This window comes from Arachis hypogaea, chromosome 14, assembly GCF_003086295.3.
Source record: "Arachis hypogaea cultivar Tifrunner chromosome 14, arahy.Tifrunner.gnm2.J5K5, whole genome shotgun sequence".
In the NCBI taxonomy this organism is placed as follows: Eukaryota; Viridiplantae; Streptophyta; class Magnoliopsida; order Fabales; family Fabaceae; genus Arachis; species Arachis hypogaea.
The window spans coordinates 3,547,298-3,565,434 of NC_092049.1; the positions used below are offsets into that span (position 1 = coordinate 3,547,298).

At 33.3% G+C, this 18,137-nt stretch overlaps 1 protein-coding gene across 1 annotated transcript; it reads left to right on the forward strand.

The window, feature by feature from the left end:
* The first annotated feature begins 7,693 nt into the window (after positions 1 to 7,693).
* LOC112740990 (UDP-glucuronate 4-epimerase 6) lies at positions 7,694 to 10,199 on the forward strand. The gene has a single exon (XM_072213585.1). The coding sequence runs from the start codon at positions 8,360 to 8,362 to the stop codon at positions 9,740 to 9,742; it is 1,383 nt and encodes a 460-aa protein (XP_072069686.1). The 5' UTR covers positions 7,694 to 8,359; the 3' UTR covers positions 9,743 to 10,199.
* Positions 10,200 to 18,137: the final 7,938 nt, after the last annotated feature.

The following is an 18,137-nucleotide window of genomic DNA, read 5'->3' on the forward strand; positions in this document are numbered from 1 at the left end:
GGACGACGCTGGCAAGGTTTGGGGCCGCCGTCGAGAATCAGAGTCAGAGGGAGAGAGTGCCTTCTTTATGATCTTGCTCACGTTCGCAATCGGTAGGAACCGGTCCTGCTCCCGCAGCGACAACTCGCTGTTATTGTTCCCGGCGTTCTGTGCACTTCCTGACTCGTTGTCTGAGTCCGCCATTAACCTAACTCACTACTTCTCAACTCGGTTTCGAATGGTTGAATCGCTTTGATTTGCTGGATTGGATTCGAAAGAAGAAACATAGGAATCTGAAGCTAAAGCTTAGTGATTGGATTATTCAATGACCGAATTTTCTCGAATTTTTGAATGTGCGTTGACTTGAGAGTGAAGGAGAGGTTTCGACGAATTGCGGCTCAGTGGAGGATAGTGACTTGGTGCGCTCCGCCCTTGCCGCCACTACCACCGGTGCTTCTGGTCCTAGCCGCCGTTTTGCATCCTCGCCCTGCTCCTCGACGCTGGTCCTTGCCCTACTCCTTGCCGCCGGTGCTTCTAGGGTTCTGTTTTTTATTCGTTCTACTTCTGCTTCTGATTCTGATTTTTATTGTTTTTGTACTTCTGATTCTGATTTCATTATACTTCTGATTCGGATTCTGTTTCTTTGATCTTATTGTTGCTGCGCTTCTGATTTCATTGTTCTTCTGTTTCTTTATGTTTTGTTCTTCTGATTTTTTTTTCGTGTTCTGATTTCTTTGATCTTCTGGTGCTGTAATGCAAAGTATCACATTTATCTGAGCTTTGTATATCTGAAAAAACAAAATCAATTCTCTGAACTTTGTATTTTTGATTTTATTGTTGTTGTTTTGTTGTTGGTAATTTTATTATTGTTGTTGCCATTGATGGAGAAGAAAGAAAAAGAAGAATAGAAATTGAGTATTTTAGTGAAGAAAAAAGATATTTTTAACCTATACTTTAAGGATCAAAATTGTAGTTAACCCTAATTATTATATACCTTTGATTAATGAAATAATTTAGCCTTTTTAACAAAGTAAAACATACAAATTTTTAACTACATTGTTTATCCGTTCCTTTCTCATTTGTAAGAATAACAAATATTCAATAAATATTATAAATTATCAATTAAATTAGTCATTATATATATGTTATTTAATATATTTTTAAATAAAATGATCAATCACTACTATAATCAAATGCTTCAAAGTAGCATAATTAAGTTTTTTATATTAGTATAATTAAACTATTTTCATAACGTGATAATCAAATTTTGATAAAAACATTTGCTGAACAATCTTCTGATTTGGGTCTTGGTGAGAAAACTCAAGATATATTGATGTCTATAAACCATAAACACTTTGCCGAGTTATTGTGTTTGTGTGTCAGATAAATTTTAAACATAATATTTATCGACACTTATCCGACACGCGTGTCTTTTATGTCTAATTATATTTTAATAAAAAATAAAAAAATTTCTTCGAACACACTTAAACATACTTAAATGCTATCACATGTTAATGTGTTCAATTTTATTTTTAACATATATTCTTAAAATAAATTTAAAAATGATATATATTATTAACTGTTAATTTTTTTTAAATATTTTATATAATTAAATAAAAATATTAAAAATATTTAAAAAATTAATTTATATTTTATAATAAAAAATGATAATCGGCCTGTCTTGTCTTTGATACAAAGTTTCATATATATACACCCTACTGAACCGAATCACAGCAAATCTTTTCCTAATATAACAACTTGATTTGTTATCCTAATTTATTCTTACCAGAAATACATATGACAGATTGCTATATACATAAATAACCAAACCTCCTAATTGACATTTTCATATATAACTTATGTTGACCATTGTTACCCCCTCAAGTTGGCGTGTGTAAATCTTGAATGCCCAACTTGACTAAGAGCTTCCAAAACTGTTTCGTCTCGAGGGCTTTGGTGAAAATATCAGCTAATTGGAGATGAGTAGGAACATAAGAAGGTAAGAGTTGATTGTGTACGATTTCATCCCGAACAAAATGACAGTGTACTTCGATGTGCTTGGTACGTTCGTATAAGATTGGATTTTTAGCAATGTGGAGCACCGCTTGACTGTCACAGTGTAAGCGAATGAGAGCAGGATGAGACACGTGAAGCAAGGACAGTATATCTTTTATCCAAATTAATTCCCTGGTTTTCTTGGCCATTGAGCGGTACTCATCTTCAGCAAAAGAGGTGGAGACCGTTTGTTGTTTCTGAGTTTTTCACGAGATAGGGACGGTACCGAATTGGATGAACCACCCTGTAAGAGACCGGCGCGTTAGGGATAGCCAGCTCAATCAGAATCACACAAGCCATAGAGTTGCAAATCATTTTCTCTAGGTAGAAGTATGCCCTGCCCCGGATGTCCTTTCAGATACCAAACAACCCATAAAGTGGCGTGCCACTGTTCAGTACGTGGGTTCTGCATAAACTGGGACAAAACATGAACACTGTAGGCGAGGTCAGGTCTTGTGAAGTACAAATATATGAGTCTTCCAACAAGGCGGCGATACATGCTAGGATCAGAGAGAACAAGGCCAGTAGCGGACTAGCGGATGCCGACCGGTGATTTTCCTCACACGGAGTAGCTGCGGGCTTAGCAGCCAGCAAACCTGCTTCAGTGATGATGTCCAAGACGTATTTCTGCTAGCACAGAAAAATTTCACTGGAAGATCGGTCAACTTCAAGCCCCAAGAAATATTTCAGGTCCCCTAAGTCTTTCATGTGAAAGCACTTGTGCAAGTATTATTTGAATTTGTTAATTGCATCACCATTATTTCCTACAATCACAAGGTCATCAACATACACCAAAACAACCAGGTGGACATCGTTTTTACAGAGATTGAACAAGGAATGGTCTTTTTGTGACTGTTGAAAACCAAATCGAGTAAGGACAGAGGATAATTTTGCAGACCAACAGCGCAGAGCTTGTCGCAAGCCATAGATGGATTTTTGAAGTTTACACACTAAGCTTGGCTGAGACACTTGGAACCCAGGTGGGAGCTTCATGTACACATCTTCATCAAGGTCGCCTTGCAGAAAGGCGTTATGGATATCCATTTGGTGAAGTTTCCAATCCTGTGCTGCTGCAACGGCAAGAGTTGTTCGAATGGTCACCATCTTTGCCACCGAAGAGAACGTTTTATTGTAATCTAGTCCTTCCACTTAATGATTACCTAGGATGACCAACTATGCTTTGAATCGCTCGACTGACCCATCATAATTGTATTTAATTCGATAAATCCACTTACAACCATAAGCTTTCTTTCTTGGGGGAAGAGGTGTGAGCTTCCACGGGTTATTAACTTCCAGTGCTTGAATTTCTTTGGACATGGCATCTCGCTATCGCGAATCTGTGACATCTTGGGAGAGGTACCGAGGTTCTTGCTTGGCTAGTAATGAAGCAAGAAAAATGCAGTGTTGGTCAGAGAAATTGTTGCAATTCACAAAATTTTGCATAGGATATGACACACTTGAGGAAGTTGATGAAGTCGGATTCTGGTCGGAGGGGCTCTTTTGGACAGTGGCGGTGGTGACAAAGTCGCTCAACTTGATGGAGGACATTTTCACGCGGTGTCCACTGCCAAGGGCGGCTTCGATTGTGGCTGGTGGCAGACCGGAGATCGGCACCATTTCCTCGACGATGGTTTTGAAGGGGATGACGACGTCCTCATCTAGGTCGTCTCGGAGGACATGTCCCCCCTTGTCTTCGATGTCAGGTGCAGTGGGTGAATGATCTAGAGTCTCATTTTGATTTGGAGGAATGGGCTCAGCTGTTGGGGAAGTGAAAATTGACCCAATTGGAGTATCCTATTCAAAAACATGTTCCAGCATTGGGGCCCAATTTGGTCAACTCGCGAGTTTGCTCTTTCAGCTTCACGGAAGGGAAACACACCTTCAATGAAATGGACATCACGAGAGACAAATAAAACTTTCTTTTCCAAGTCAAAAAGCTTCCATTCTTTTTCCCCAAACGGATACCCAACAAACACACATTTTCTTCTTCGACTGTCAAATTTGTTATTTTTCCTACTTTGATTGTGAGCATAACACAAAGAACCAAACACTCGCAAGTGTTCATAATTGGGAATTCTTCCATGAATAATTTCATATGGGATTTTCCTTTCAACACTGTGGACGGTGTGAGATTGACTAGGTGCCGGGCAGTTAAAACACATTCTCCCCAAAAATCAATAGAGAGATTACCTTGAAATCGCAAGGACCGGACAACATTTAGAATATGCTTGTGCTTGCGCTCAACTCTTCCATTTTGTTGTGGAGTTCCGACACACGAAATTTGATGAACCACTCCTTATTGCATAAAGTACTGCTTTAAACACATGAATTCTGTTCCATTATTGGATCGCACCATTTTGACGCATTTATTGTATTGTTTTTCAACCAAAGCAAATAAATTTTTCAACGTAACAGACACTTCCGCCTTTTCTTTTAACAAATATATCCAAACAGCCCGTGAGCAATCATCCACAATGGTTAAGAAATATGAGGCTCCACATGACGACGGAGTTTTATACGGCCCCCACAAGTCACAATGAATCAAATAAAAAATACTCGAAGCATGACTATAACTTAATGGAAACTTATCTCTTGGTTGTTTGGATTTTTCACAAATTTCACAAAATTTATTCACCTCTTCGCTAGTACATGTGTCACTCACATTGGGGATCATTTGCTCAATTTTAAACGATGGATGTCCCAATCTCTTATGCCAAAGAGTAAATTGATTTTCAGCTTTGACATGACTTGCTTGAGCCTTGTGCACACCACGATACTAATAGAGCCCATCCTTCTGTTCACCCGCTCCAATCATCTTCCTCGAAGTGCGACCTTGCATAATACACAACTTGTCAGTGAATTGCACAACACAGTTTTCTTCATCAGTCAATTGTGGAACAGAAAGCAAGTTGCATTTTAATTTTGGTATATAAAGGATATTTTTCAACTGAAGTCCTCTGTCAAGAACTACAGTTCCTTGTTTGCAAGCAAACACTTACTCACCGTCAGGCAGCCCCACTGGGCATCCTGGAATGGTCCTTTTTTTCACACAAATTTTTTAAGGTACCTATCATGTGGATAGAAGCACCACTATTGATGATCCACAAATCCCAAATTCTCTTACCAGTCATTTTCTCAGATTCAGACTAGTTAAACCTGTCATGTCAAGATTTTTTTCTTCTAGGTTGTTCACACGACTTCCACTTCATCCAGTAGACGCCACATTAGCATGCATTTGATCCCCTCAGTTGCGCATCCCTTGTCTTCCTGATCCTCTGCCAGCACCTCTTCCTTCGTGCCTTGGCCGGTCACCCCACCACTCTGGGTAACCCACTATTTGAAAACACGCTTTCACATCATACCCAATTTTGCCGAACTTGGAACACATCACGACCTTTTTCCATGTTCACCTCTCCCTCTAGCCTTGTTGCCGACATGCGCCGCAAGTCCCACAACCAGTCCCCTTTCTTCTGCCGACTTGGTGATTGTCTTCACCCTTTCCTCTTGAATTAACATCGCTTACACGCGATTAAGCGAAGGTAAGGGATCGGTTGCAACGATACTCGACCTCACAGTAGCATAGATGACATCATCAAGGCCCGTGAGAAATTGGTGAACCCTTTCTTCTTCGCTCCGCTTCACAAGTTGAGAGCCAATTGAATACTTGCACCCACCACAAGTGTATCTGGGAATCTGGTCACAGTTTGCAAGTTCATCCCAAAGTATTTTCAGCTTCTCATAGTACACAGCCATGGGCGCACCTTCTTACTTACACCTTGTCAAATCTACTTTCAACTGTTGTATTCGAGGGCCATTCACAATAGAGAAGCGTTCTTTGATGTCCTCCCACAGAGAAGTCACAATGGTCCGCAAGCTTGGCTCGATCGTATTCAAAATCTACGAAACAATCATGGATTGGACCGTCCAACAATCTTCAAGCTCAGGTGCATCCTTTCCTGGTTCTGTGTGAGTTCCGTCAATGAATCCCCACTTTTTTTGAGCTCGAAGAGAAATCTTTACAGCCCTCACCCATTCGTCATAATTTTGCCCACGCAATTGCACCTGCATGATTATGTTTCCTGGGTTATCACTCGCGTTGAAGTCGTACGGCGAGTGAGTCTTCTTCTTGTCTCCTCCTGAGAAGTGTGGTTTGTCTCCGATGGTCTTCTCTGGCTCTGCCGCCATAATTTCTCAGGTCGTCCTCTATTCTATGTGTTTTTCAGGTTAGGCTCTGATACCATAACAAGAAATGGTAATCAACCTGTCTTGTCTTTGATACAAACTTTTATATATATACATCCTACTGAACCGAATCACAACAAATCTTTTTCTAATATAACAGCTTGATTTGTTATCCTAATTTATTCTTACAAAAAATACATATGACAGATTGTTATATATATAAATATCCAAATCTCTTAATTGATATTTTTATATATAATTTATGCTGACTCTTATTATTTTAATATTAATAAAATATTAAAATATTATTATAATGTATTTTAATAAAATATATATGGCGGGAAATTAGAATTAGACATATATAGAAATAGAATAAAAATGAAATTTTTCTAAACAATATATGCATTGTTAAAAAAAAAGAAAAGGAAACAAATATTATATGAAAGAATGAACCAAAAGCAATTATGAAAAAAACTAGATGCATAATAAGGAGTAGTTATCTTTGTTAAAAAAAAAGAAAAGGAAACAAATATTATATGAAAGAATGAACCAAAAGCAATTATGAAAAAAACTAGATGCATAATAAGGAGTAGTTATCTTAGGAATGCACTTAATGGGTATGTGGTTGAAGTATTACTTTGTTACTCAAATTCTATTTTTATGGAAATCAAATATATCCAGGAAAAAGGTGGAAATTAAAATGATAGTATTTTGATTGTCTGAAATTAAACTTGTTTAGGAATAACTTTTCAAATTTTGAACCAAACATGAAAATATGATATTTCTATCTTAAAATTCTTAAAAATTATTTATAATTCCCCTAACCACACACATTATTAGTATAAAAAAGTGAATAGGGATATTTTTAAAATTTTAACCAAATTTTAAATGACTTCAATACATTACATATATATAATAGATTTTAATTAAAAAAATTGAGAAGGACTAAATTTTTATAGTGATTTTTTATATTAATTTTTTTTAATTTGATCTCTTAAATTTTAATAGTACTATAATGATCTTTTAGATTGAATTTTAGATACTATTGTGGTCATTGAACCTCTTTTCAACATGACTCGGTAAATACAATAATGATGTGACACTCTTTTGTTATGCTAAATTAGACAATAGCTATATGACCTCAAATTTGATATTATGATCCAATTTCGTTCCTATCCTTTTATAAAATCTCTAAATTAGTCATTCTTATTTGTTATTGTATTTTTCTTCTTCCTCTCACTCCAATATTATTCTTCGCCTACAATTTCTTGTAAAGGCTTGATAGGAGGTGACAATAAATAATAATAATAATGATAATACATGGAAAATTAATCAAAATACAAACAAATTCTAACTAAAAGGTTTTTTATTTTAATCTTAGAAACAATAAAATATATTGATAAAATTGTGAAAGAATAAAAAAAAATGAAAAAAATTTTATTGATTGGTGATAGATTTAAAACTAAATATATATAGAGCATTGGTTTAAGAAAGATAAAAACAAATAAAGATACGATAAGAACAACTAAAGATAAAATAAAGATAAGATAAGATAATAAAGACTAAGATTGTAATTGAATTTATGTATTCTGTTGGGCTGAATTTGTGGGTCACGAAATTTTTTTATTGTTGTTATGGACTAAAACGAAAGAATAGTTTAATACATATTTTCATACATTATATTAAAAAAAAAAAACAAAAAATTATATTTCATAACGATATTTTTTAAATACATGAACACCATCACTTTCCATCAATGTGACAAGAGTTTTTAATATAAAAAAATTAAATTAAAAGTTAAAATAAAAAATAAAATAAAATAAAATTAAGAAAGTGGTCTCCAACCAACACCAACCCAAGAAAACTCTCACTTCTCCTCTCTCTCCTTCCCTCCCTCTCCTTTATATTGATCCTTCACACACCCTCGAAGCTTCAGGGCTCAACCTCAAAAAAACACACACGAAAGCTCTCACCAAAAAAGAAAAACATATAGAAAAGAGAAAAACAACTCAATACACACTTATTTGAGTAGTTGCAGCCCTTCTTCATCAAAAAGAGCACACAATCATATATACATATATAGCTGGAACAATAGAATCACAGTAGTGACAGCATCAATAATCAAGAAAGAAAGAAAGAAAGAATGGCTTCTCCTCCAGATAAAAGCAAAACAATAAAGCTGGAAAGATACAACAGCTACATCCGAAGAGTAAACAGCACCAAACTCCTCAACGCTTCTTCCAAGCTTCTTTTCCGAGCAACAATTCTCGTAGCTCTTATCCTTGTATTCCTCTTCACCTTCAACTACCCTCCACTCAACTCATCTCCTTCTAGTAACAACAACAACAACAACAACCACCACCGTCACCGCTTCCTCTCCTCCGCTTTCGGCGGAGGAGGCGTGGGAGGCGCATCCTGGGAGAAGCAAGTCCGCCACTCCTCCACCCCACGCCGCCCCAACGGCATGTCGGTGCTGGTCACCGGCGCCGCAGGCTTCGTGGGTTCCCACTGCTCCCTGGCACTCAAGAAACGCGGCGACGGCGTCCTCGGCCTCGACAACTTCAACTCATACTACGATCCGTCGTTGAAGCGAGCACGCCAAGACCTCCTCTCAAAGCACCAAATCTTCATCGTCGAAGGTGATCTAAACGACACGCCGTTGCTCAAGAAACTCTTCGATGTCGTTCCATTCACACACATTCTCCACCTTGCCGCACAGGCTGGCGTCCGTTACGCCATGCAGAACCCCCAATCCTACGTGGCATCCAACATCGCCGGCTTCGTCAACCTTCTAGAAGTAGCGAAAGCCGCGAACCCTCAACCGTCAATTGTGTGGGCCTCTTCCAGTTCCGTGTACGGACTCAACACACAGAACCCTTTCTCGGAGCTTCACCGCACCGACCAACCGGCGAGCCTCTACGCCGCCACGAAGAAAGCCGGAGAGGAAATAGCGCACACTTATAACCATATCTACGGTCTTTCCCTCACCGGGCTGAGATTCTTCACGGTGTACGGACCTTGGGGGAGACCAGACATGGCGTACTTCTTTTTCACGAAGGACATTCTTCAAGGGAAGGGGATCGATGTTTACCAGACGCAGGACGGGAAGGAGGTGGCGCGTGATTTCACGTACATCGATGACGTGGTGAAGGGGTGCGTGGGGGCGCTGGATACGGCGGAGAAGAGCACCGGAAGCGGGGGGAAGAAGAGGGGACCGGCGCAGCTGAGGATCTATAATTTGGGGAACACGTCGCCGGTGCCGGTGGGGAAGTTAGTTGGGATATTGGAGAGTCTGTTGAATGTGAAGGCGAAGAAGCACGTGATTAAGATGCCACGAAACGGCGACGTTCCATACACGCACGCTAACGTCAGCCTGGCGTTTAGGGATTTCGGGTATAAGCCAACCACGGATCTCGCCTCTGGTTTGAGGAAGTTCGTAAAGTGGTACGTTGGCTATTATGGGATCCAGCCGAGGGTAAAAAAGGAAATTCCCAACTCCAGTGAGCAACCCGAGGATTCCGCTTGATTGTTACCATCATCACATGCTCTCTCTCTTTCTCTTCGGTGCTCGTCTACTACTACTAATCTTATTTAGTTTCTTTTTTTGTTGAACTGTTATTTATTTTTTGTTAATTATAATTAATATCAATAATATTATTAGTATTGCTGTGGTCCACGTCCACATATGGGGATGGTGGAATGTAGAATTTATAGATATATATGAATCTGGCATAGGGAAAAAAAAAAGAAGAGAGAAAAAGCAAGAAATGGGAGAGGGGTAAGTGGGAAGTGTAGATCTGTGAGCTGGGAGAAGGAGGTTGCAATAATGGTGGGTGGGGTCTGCCAACAAAGGTTGTAGACCTCTCACCCCCTTTTCTTTTTTTCTTTTTTTTTTATATTGTATTTCCAAGGAAAGAAATTGTGTAAAAGGAAAAGAAACTGTTGTTGAATTGAACAAATTATATATATTGTGACATCAAGAACTCTTTTTTTTTTTTTTTTTTACTCTGTCTCTTTTCCCTTTTCCTGCCTTTATTATTGTGATTATTTTTTAAATTTTGTTTGTTGTTGTTGTTGTTTTATTTACTTTCTGTATTTAATTAGTTTACCTTTTGCTCATGATTGGGACTTACTTTATCTGTTTCTAGATTACTTACTACTCATTGCTTTCAGCTTTTGGAGATGCCTTCAATGATAATTGTGCCACCCTAGCATACCTCTACTACTACTAAGCTTCATTTGTGCCTCCAATATTTGTTAATGTGAAAATTTGATATATTTATAATTCAATATATTTGAATTAAAAAGTGTTTAAATATATCAAATGTTGAAATAGTAAATAGAATGATATTATATCTATAAGTGTTTTTGTAGTGAAGAATTGATACAAGTCTAACAAAAAAAACCGTATGCATGCGTTATTATTATTATTATTTTTTTTTTTTTTGCATTTTTTCAGTATATTACATAAATTTTTGTCACGAATATAATTTGTTGATTGGGTAAGTTAATGTTTTAAATATGTGGTCTTTTAAATATTTTTGTATTTACATAAAAAACTTCTGTGCTGTATGTAAAAAATTTTTTTGCTATGCACTAGAATTTTTATGTTATATATATATTTTTAGTTGGATGTCAATATTTTAAATATGTAGTCTTTTAAAAATTTATATATTGTATATCAAATTTTATGTATTATGTATTAAAATTTTTATGTTGTATTTTGTTGATTAAGTGTCAATGTTTTTGATCATGTGGCCATTTAAAAATTGTGTTGTGCATCAAAATTTTTTATGTTATGAATCAATATATGTCCTTTAATATATTGGAGAAGAAGAAAATGAAAAAGACAACGACGAATCATGATATTGAAGAAGGATAAAAAAAAAGAGAATAAAAAATAATAAAAGAAGAAGAAATGATATATATATATATATATATATATATATATATATATATATATATATATATATATATATATATATATATATATATATATATATATATATATATATATAAACGCACTATAACTTAGTTGAGTATTTAGTTTAAAAAAATTTGGATGTCTAATTTTATTATAGTAAATATTATGAAATTAAAAATGCAGAAGAATAATTTTTTTTGGCTTAAGTATTGTGTTAATTTTTATAGTTTTATTAAATTTTAATTAAAAAATTTGTAATTGAATTTTTATATTATAGAAAAAATAATACACTCTTCTTCTATGAAATATCTACATAACACTCTCTTCCCTCTTATTTCTAAAACGTATATTCTCCTTTTTTTTCCAGAGTTAAATAACATATATTATAGTTTATTTGATTAAAATACTTTTTAATAATTATTTTTATATGTACATTAGTGATAATTATTTTATTATTTTAATAAAAAAATAACAAAAAATATATACTTATTATTATTGCAATAGTTTTTATTTATTTTAAATATTTTAACTTGTTATAAAAATATTTAATTAAATTTTTTATATATTTCATGATTAATAAAAAAAATATTGAAAATAATTAAAATTTATTACATTAGTAGTAATATATGTTTTATATTATCATTAATATTATCATATTAGTAAAAATAATAATATAAAATGTATTTATTATTATAATATCTTTATTTATTTTTAATTTTTATCATTAATCATGAAATATATTTTATATTATGTAATTTTAATAATAATATATTTATCATTAAAGTAATGAGTTTTATTTATTTTTAATATTTTATCATTAATCATGACATATATAAAAATTTTAAATTAAATATTTTGTAACAAGTTAAAATATTTAAAATATATATTTTATATTATTATTACTGATATATATAATTATAAAGTTCAACAATATTACATACACATAAAAAATTATTAAATTAATTATTTATATAGAATAATTATGAGAATATAAAATATATATTAAAAATATATAATATAATATATAAATATATACAAACATATAATGACTATTAATGTATATACTATTGTTGTAAGCTCAATAGGGCAAAAATTAATTACATTGCTACAAGGAAATGGCATAAATTGATGGTTAGTGGAGTAAACATTAAACTTATATGCCAATTAGAAATAGAAATGAATGAGAGGTGATAAGTAGTTTCACCAGCAGTGTGCTCCAAATAACTCCAAATACTACATTATAAAAATCTACTTTTCGTATCGTATTCCTTTTCAGAGGTTGGATTTTACCTGTCGCTATTTAAGGCATTTAAGATACATTACTCATTTCTGTGATTTTTCCTTTGTTGATAAACAATTTTATTATTATTATTATTAGATTAAATTATTTTATTAATTTCTAAACTTGATTAAATTTATAATTAAATTTTTATAATTTAAAATTTTTTTAATTGAATGTTTATATCATTTTAAATTTTATAATTAAATTTTTTTTGTGTCAAAAATATTAAAAATAACAGAATATTTAAAAAATTAGAAGATGTTTAAGGTTTGAAATTTAACCCTTAAATATGAGTTTTTTTCTTAATTTAGAAAGAAATAATAATTTGTTAACTCTAATATTTTTTATGCAACAATACAATAATCTAATTTACAAAATTCAATAATATAAGAATCCAATTAAAGTGATATTTGTGTTGAAGAAAATTAATTTGTGTTAAAGTGATATTTTTTAAGATTTAATTATTTTATAATAAATTTTATTCAAGATTTATTTATCTAATAGAATATTAAAAATAATTGAAAGCAATAAATGAATCAATCTATGAAAAAAATAATTTTTAAAATAAAAATTGTAAAATAATAATATAGTATGGAAGGCTTAGCCCGTTAATGTAAAAGCAAAAGGCATGGTCCCTTGGAAGTTTCTGGCAGCAGACAGGGTTGAAGTCGAAGACTTGTAAACGCGTAAAAAAAATAAAATTAAATGAAAAAAAAGAATAAAAAAGAGAATAATTATTATTATTATTATTATTATCTGCAAAAAAGCTCACAAAGCCGCTTAGTTGTAATATGCACTTAAGTCAAGATTTGGGTACGCTGATTTATTAATTATTAGGATGGTCTATTTCCTTCACTTTCATGTTTTGTATATTTAATTATTTAGTATTCTGTTATTATTTTTTATTTGTTTAAATTAAGATATTCTTATTTTTAAATCTATATGTATAACTATATAATTGAACCATTTATTTAACGAAAATGTTAGGTAACGTTTGGTGGAGAGACAGAGATGGAAAGACTGGGATTAAGAGACAGAGACTAAGAAATAAATTTTAGTATTATATTTGGTGCAAAGTAGGAGACAGAAATTGAAACAAGAATGAAACTCTAATTTAATTTGTATAAAGGGTAAAATTAGAATTAATTAATTCAAATGAGGATATTTTAGGTATAAAATGTTATTAAAGTTTCAGTTTTCATCTCTAAAAATTTTAATCTCATGTGTTCCTACTTTTTAGAGGTACTGAAATACTGAAATTTTTAAAACAGAGATAAAAATTTTAGTACCAATTTCTAAACCAACAATCTCAGTCTCTCAGTTTCTGTCTCAGTATCTCAAAACAAACGCTAGCTTATAGAACAAATTTTGACAATAAAAATAACTATAATTTATCTTTTATATCTTTTGTTTGTGGTCATTAAACTAGAATAAATACATAATATTAAATTAAATAAATTTTAAATTATTATCTCTTAAATATTATTCTTATTGAATATCTTAAGAATGATAGTGATGCACATCTAGATTAAAATTCATATGCCGCGGAATCAATTATATTGATTGATTATTATAGTAATGTGATTTGTCAATGCATGACCCAATTTGCCTTGGAATTTCGTACATTCTTTCTTGCAACGAAATCAAAGGCAAATTAATCAATACTATAAAAACAAAATAAAACACCGACACGCTGTTTTGTTGTATTATAGCTGGTCATATTAAGAATGAAATTGCTTTTATGCAAGTAATAATAAATAAATAATCCCGGAAGTGCACAAGCAACTATGGTTAATTATATTTAGAGCACCCAAAAGAATTTGGATCTTGAACTTAAAAATAGAAAATAAAAGAACACACTAATATTTCCGTTGCATTAATTGAGGACTTGCCCCACGTTGTCTCACAAGCTTCATTCTGGGTAAAACTAAACAAACAACTCTTTGCATTTATTTTCACGTGCTCCTATTTTTGGTTGTGCACTCATTCGATAATATATTTGCGAATTAAAATTTTATTTAATGATTTATTATTGGCCAACTAATTAGTATATATATAAAACGGTATTAGAATTTTTGATGTTTATTTAAATAACAATAATGTTAAAGAAATAATAATAATTAATTAATGTTAAATAAAGTAAATTTTTATTATTTTTAATTAATTTATTTTGATTATCCTTCTTTAAATGAAGAAGTTTGTAATGATTTTACGGTTATAAAAAAAAGTCACGATAGCTGTCTTTTATATGAACTCTTTTAAAGTTTCAGGTCTTGATGAGTTTAAAGCTTTCTTTTTCAAGAAATATTGAAAGATTATTGGTTATGATGTTTGGAAGATAGTTAATCAGGCTTTTTTCAATATTGCTCTTGATCCGAGAATGATGGAGACTTTACTGGTTCTTATTTCAAAGATTGAATCGCCAGTATCTATGAAAAATTTCAAACCGATTAGTCTGTGCAATGTAGTTTACAAGATTATCACGAAATTCCTTATTAATAGGATCCGTCATCATCTTGCAGAGATTGTTGGCCCGCTTCAAAGAGGATTTATTCCGAGACGAAGAACTCCTAACAACATCATTGCTCAAGAGGTCCTCTACTTTATGAAAAAGACTAAATCAAAAAAGGCACATTGGTTTTTAAGATTGACCTGGAGAAAGCTTATGATAGAGTTGACGGGAAGTTTTTAACCCATACCCTTAAAAGCTTTGGTTTTTCCAGTCCTACAATTAATTTGATTATGAATTATGTCACTGCTTTCCCCTTATCTATTTTTTTGGAATGAAAATCGTCTGAATGTCTTTACTCCTAGCCGGGGTCTTAGACAAGAATATCCTATATCACCCTATCTTTTTGTATTGTGTATAGAGAGATTGGCATGCTTTATTAGTCATTAGATTGATTTGGGCTTGTGAGAGTCAGTTGTTTTTAGAGGAGGACCAAGAATATCTCACTTAATGTTTGCGGATGACTTGCTTTTATTCTATAAAGCTACAAAGAGACAAGTGCAAAATGTGATGTTGGTTTTAGAAACTTTTTGCAAAGTATTTGGGATGAAGATTAATGTGGAGAAGTCTAAAACGCTTTGCTCCAAGAATATCTCTGCAACAAGGAAAGAGGTTTTTATTGGGGTGTTTTATATCAGTTTTGTTCAGAGTTTGGACAAGTATCTTGGGGTTACCTTTAGCCATTCTACGGTGACCCATTCAACTTTTAATGGTGTCCTGGATAAGAATTGGGGTAGACTAACAAGGTGGAAATGGGGTTTATTTAATTGGGCTGGTAGACTCTATCTACTTAGTTAATTCGTTGCGACCGCTATTACCACGTACCAGATGCAAGTCTCTATTTTTTCTAAAGGAATCATTAGTATATTGGAGTCTATGATGATAAATTTTCTTTAAAAAGGACAAGTTGATAGAAGAGGATTGAATCTTATTAGTTGGAAAGTACTGGTTACTCCAAAAAAATATGGAAATTTGGGGATTAGAGATCTTTATTGTGTGAATATTGCTCTTCTTGAGAAGGTAGTTTGGACTTTTTTCCAACAGTCAAACAAGTTATGGATCCAATTGTTAGATGCCAAATACCGATCATCTCTATATGACTGTTTTAGTTGTCTTAAGAATAAGGGCTCTCCCATTTGAAGGAGTCTTTGCAAGGTTTGAAAAGTGTCGAAAGATGGATTTGTTTGGTGTATTGGGGATTTGAACAAAAAATTTTGGTTTTTTAGCTGGAGGAGAGAAGGGAATTTATCTAATGAGATGGATTATTTTCACATTTCTGATTCGAACCTTCGGATACAGGATATCTAGTCGGTTGGTAGGTGGTATTTGGATACTCTTTATTCCCCTTTATCTCAAAATTTGAAAGGTAATATTCTTTCTTACAATCCAAATGTGCAAGCAGGTCCGGAAATGGGTTGGTATTGGTGTGGATCTGCTGCCAAAGTCTATGACTCACGCAATGATTACTTGTGGTTGTGTAAGCAGCTGTTTGGTTGGGAGGAGCGGAAGAATTAGCTTTAGTTTTGGCGTCAGCTTGTTCCGAAAAAGCACAATTTTTTTGCTTGGCTGTATCTTAAGGAGGCTCTTCCTATTGCAAGTTTTCACTTCAGAAGAGGGATGTCATCATTGGATAGGTACCCAAGATGTCTTTTTAGCCAGGAATCGGTTTTACATTGTATTCGGATTTATCCAAAAGCTCAACTTGTATGACATAGGTTGAATATTTATTGTCATTCTCTAAATTTGAAGAACTGGTTCTTGTATCATAGCAGAGAGCATCAGTTCAGGTTCTTTTTGGGACTTTGGTGGATATAGCGTGTAAGGAACAATGACATCTTTAATCCCCACAAGACTTGGCCTTCGAAAAAAGTGATTTATCTGGTATTAGTTTCAGAAACGAAGCTTAGGAATATTTTTGAATTACAATGTATGTCCATTTCCTCTATTCTAAATGGTTTTTGGAATTCTCATCCATTAGTACTATTAATTGTGATGCTAGTTATCCTGATTCGGGTAGTAGTATTGATTTTGCTTGCGTTATTAGAGATTGTAACGAGTGTTGGCAAAGGGGATGTTTAGGAATGATTGGGAGTAATAGTATTTTTCAAGGGAAATTGTTTGCTATTTGGAGAGGATATTTCTTAGCTTGAGATGTGGGTCAATGAGATGTTATTTATGAGACGGATTGTGTGGAAACATTTAATCTTGTTACTAATCACCAAGAAGATTTTGGATTTATTGATCCGTTGGTACTCAATAAAAAATATCGTGCATTTGAATTGGCGAGTTGACTTTCGTTTGATTATGAGAGATGCAAACACAGTGGCAGATACTATGGTAAAGATGGCGATGAAGTTACAACTTCATCATGTGGAGCTTTCTTTTCCTTAAAAAGAATTTAAGAATAATTTTAAATGGAACTATCCTCAATTTAACCAGTTTTTTTGTTTTTCTTATTTTTTTGGTTTAATTTATTTAAATTACTAAAAAATTAATAAATTAATTATTAGATCAATCTAATAAATTAATTAAATAGTGCTTATTTAATCTCATGAGATATCAAAGAGCTAATTTACATATATATATATATATATATATATATACCAGTGAAAAAAATGACGTTATTGGTAGTAAAAGATCTAAGGAGTTCTAAATTAAAATCTATCCGGGCGCATTTGATTATAATAATTTTAAAAAGTAAACTACAATTTTTATCCATAAAATTTGAAAATGCTGACATATTTACTCATAAAAGATTAAAATTATCATTTGTACCCATAAAAATTGACTTTCGTAAGCAAAATTATCCAAACTCTAAATAATTACATAAAATCCCTAAATTATCCTTAGTAGTCATCCTCTTCAATTCTTCATCTAAGCCGTGAATTAGCACTGCTGCAGCACCATCCCCTTTCCACTCTCTCTCTCTCTCTCTCTTTCTTCTCCTCCATCTTCTTTAATCGTTCTTTCTCTCTTTCTCTCCCCCCTCTTCGCACTTTTCTCCTTCCTCTTCTTTTCCTATTGATGTTTCTCTCTTCTCTGTCGTTCTTCTCTCTTTTCTGTGCATTAATGGTGGTTCCTCCTTTTGCCATCGCGAGCTCCATCTTCTTCTTCTTCTTCGGGAGGTTTTTGGCTTCAGGAAGTAGCAGAATTCTCTATTTTCTGCAACCCCAACTTCTTTAGCATTGAGTTCCTTCCTTTTCCCA

Excerpts from the sequence above, each read along its gene's own strand:
- LOC112740990 (XM_072213585.1), top strand. The coding sequence starts at position 8,360 with ATGGCTTCTCCTCCAGATAAAAGCAAAACAATAAAGCTGGAAAGATAC.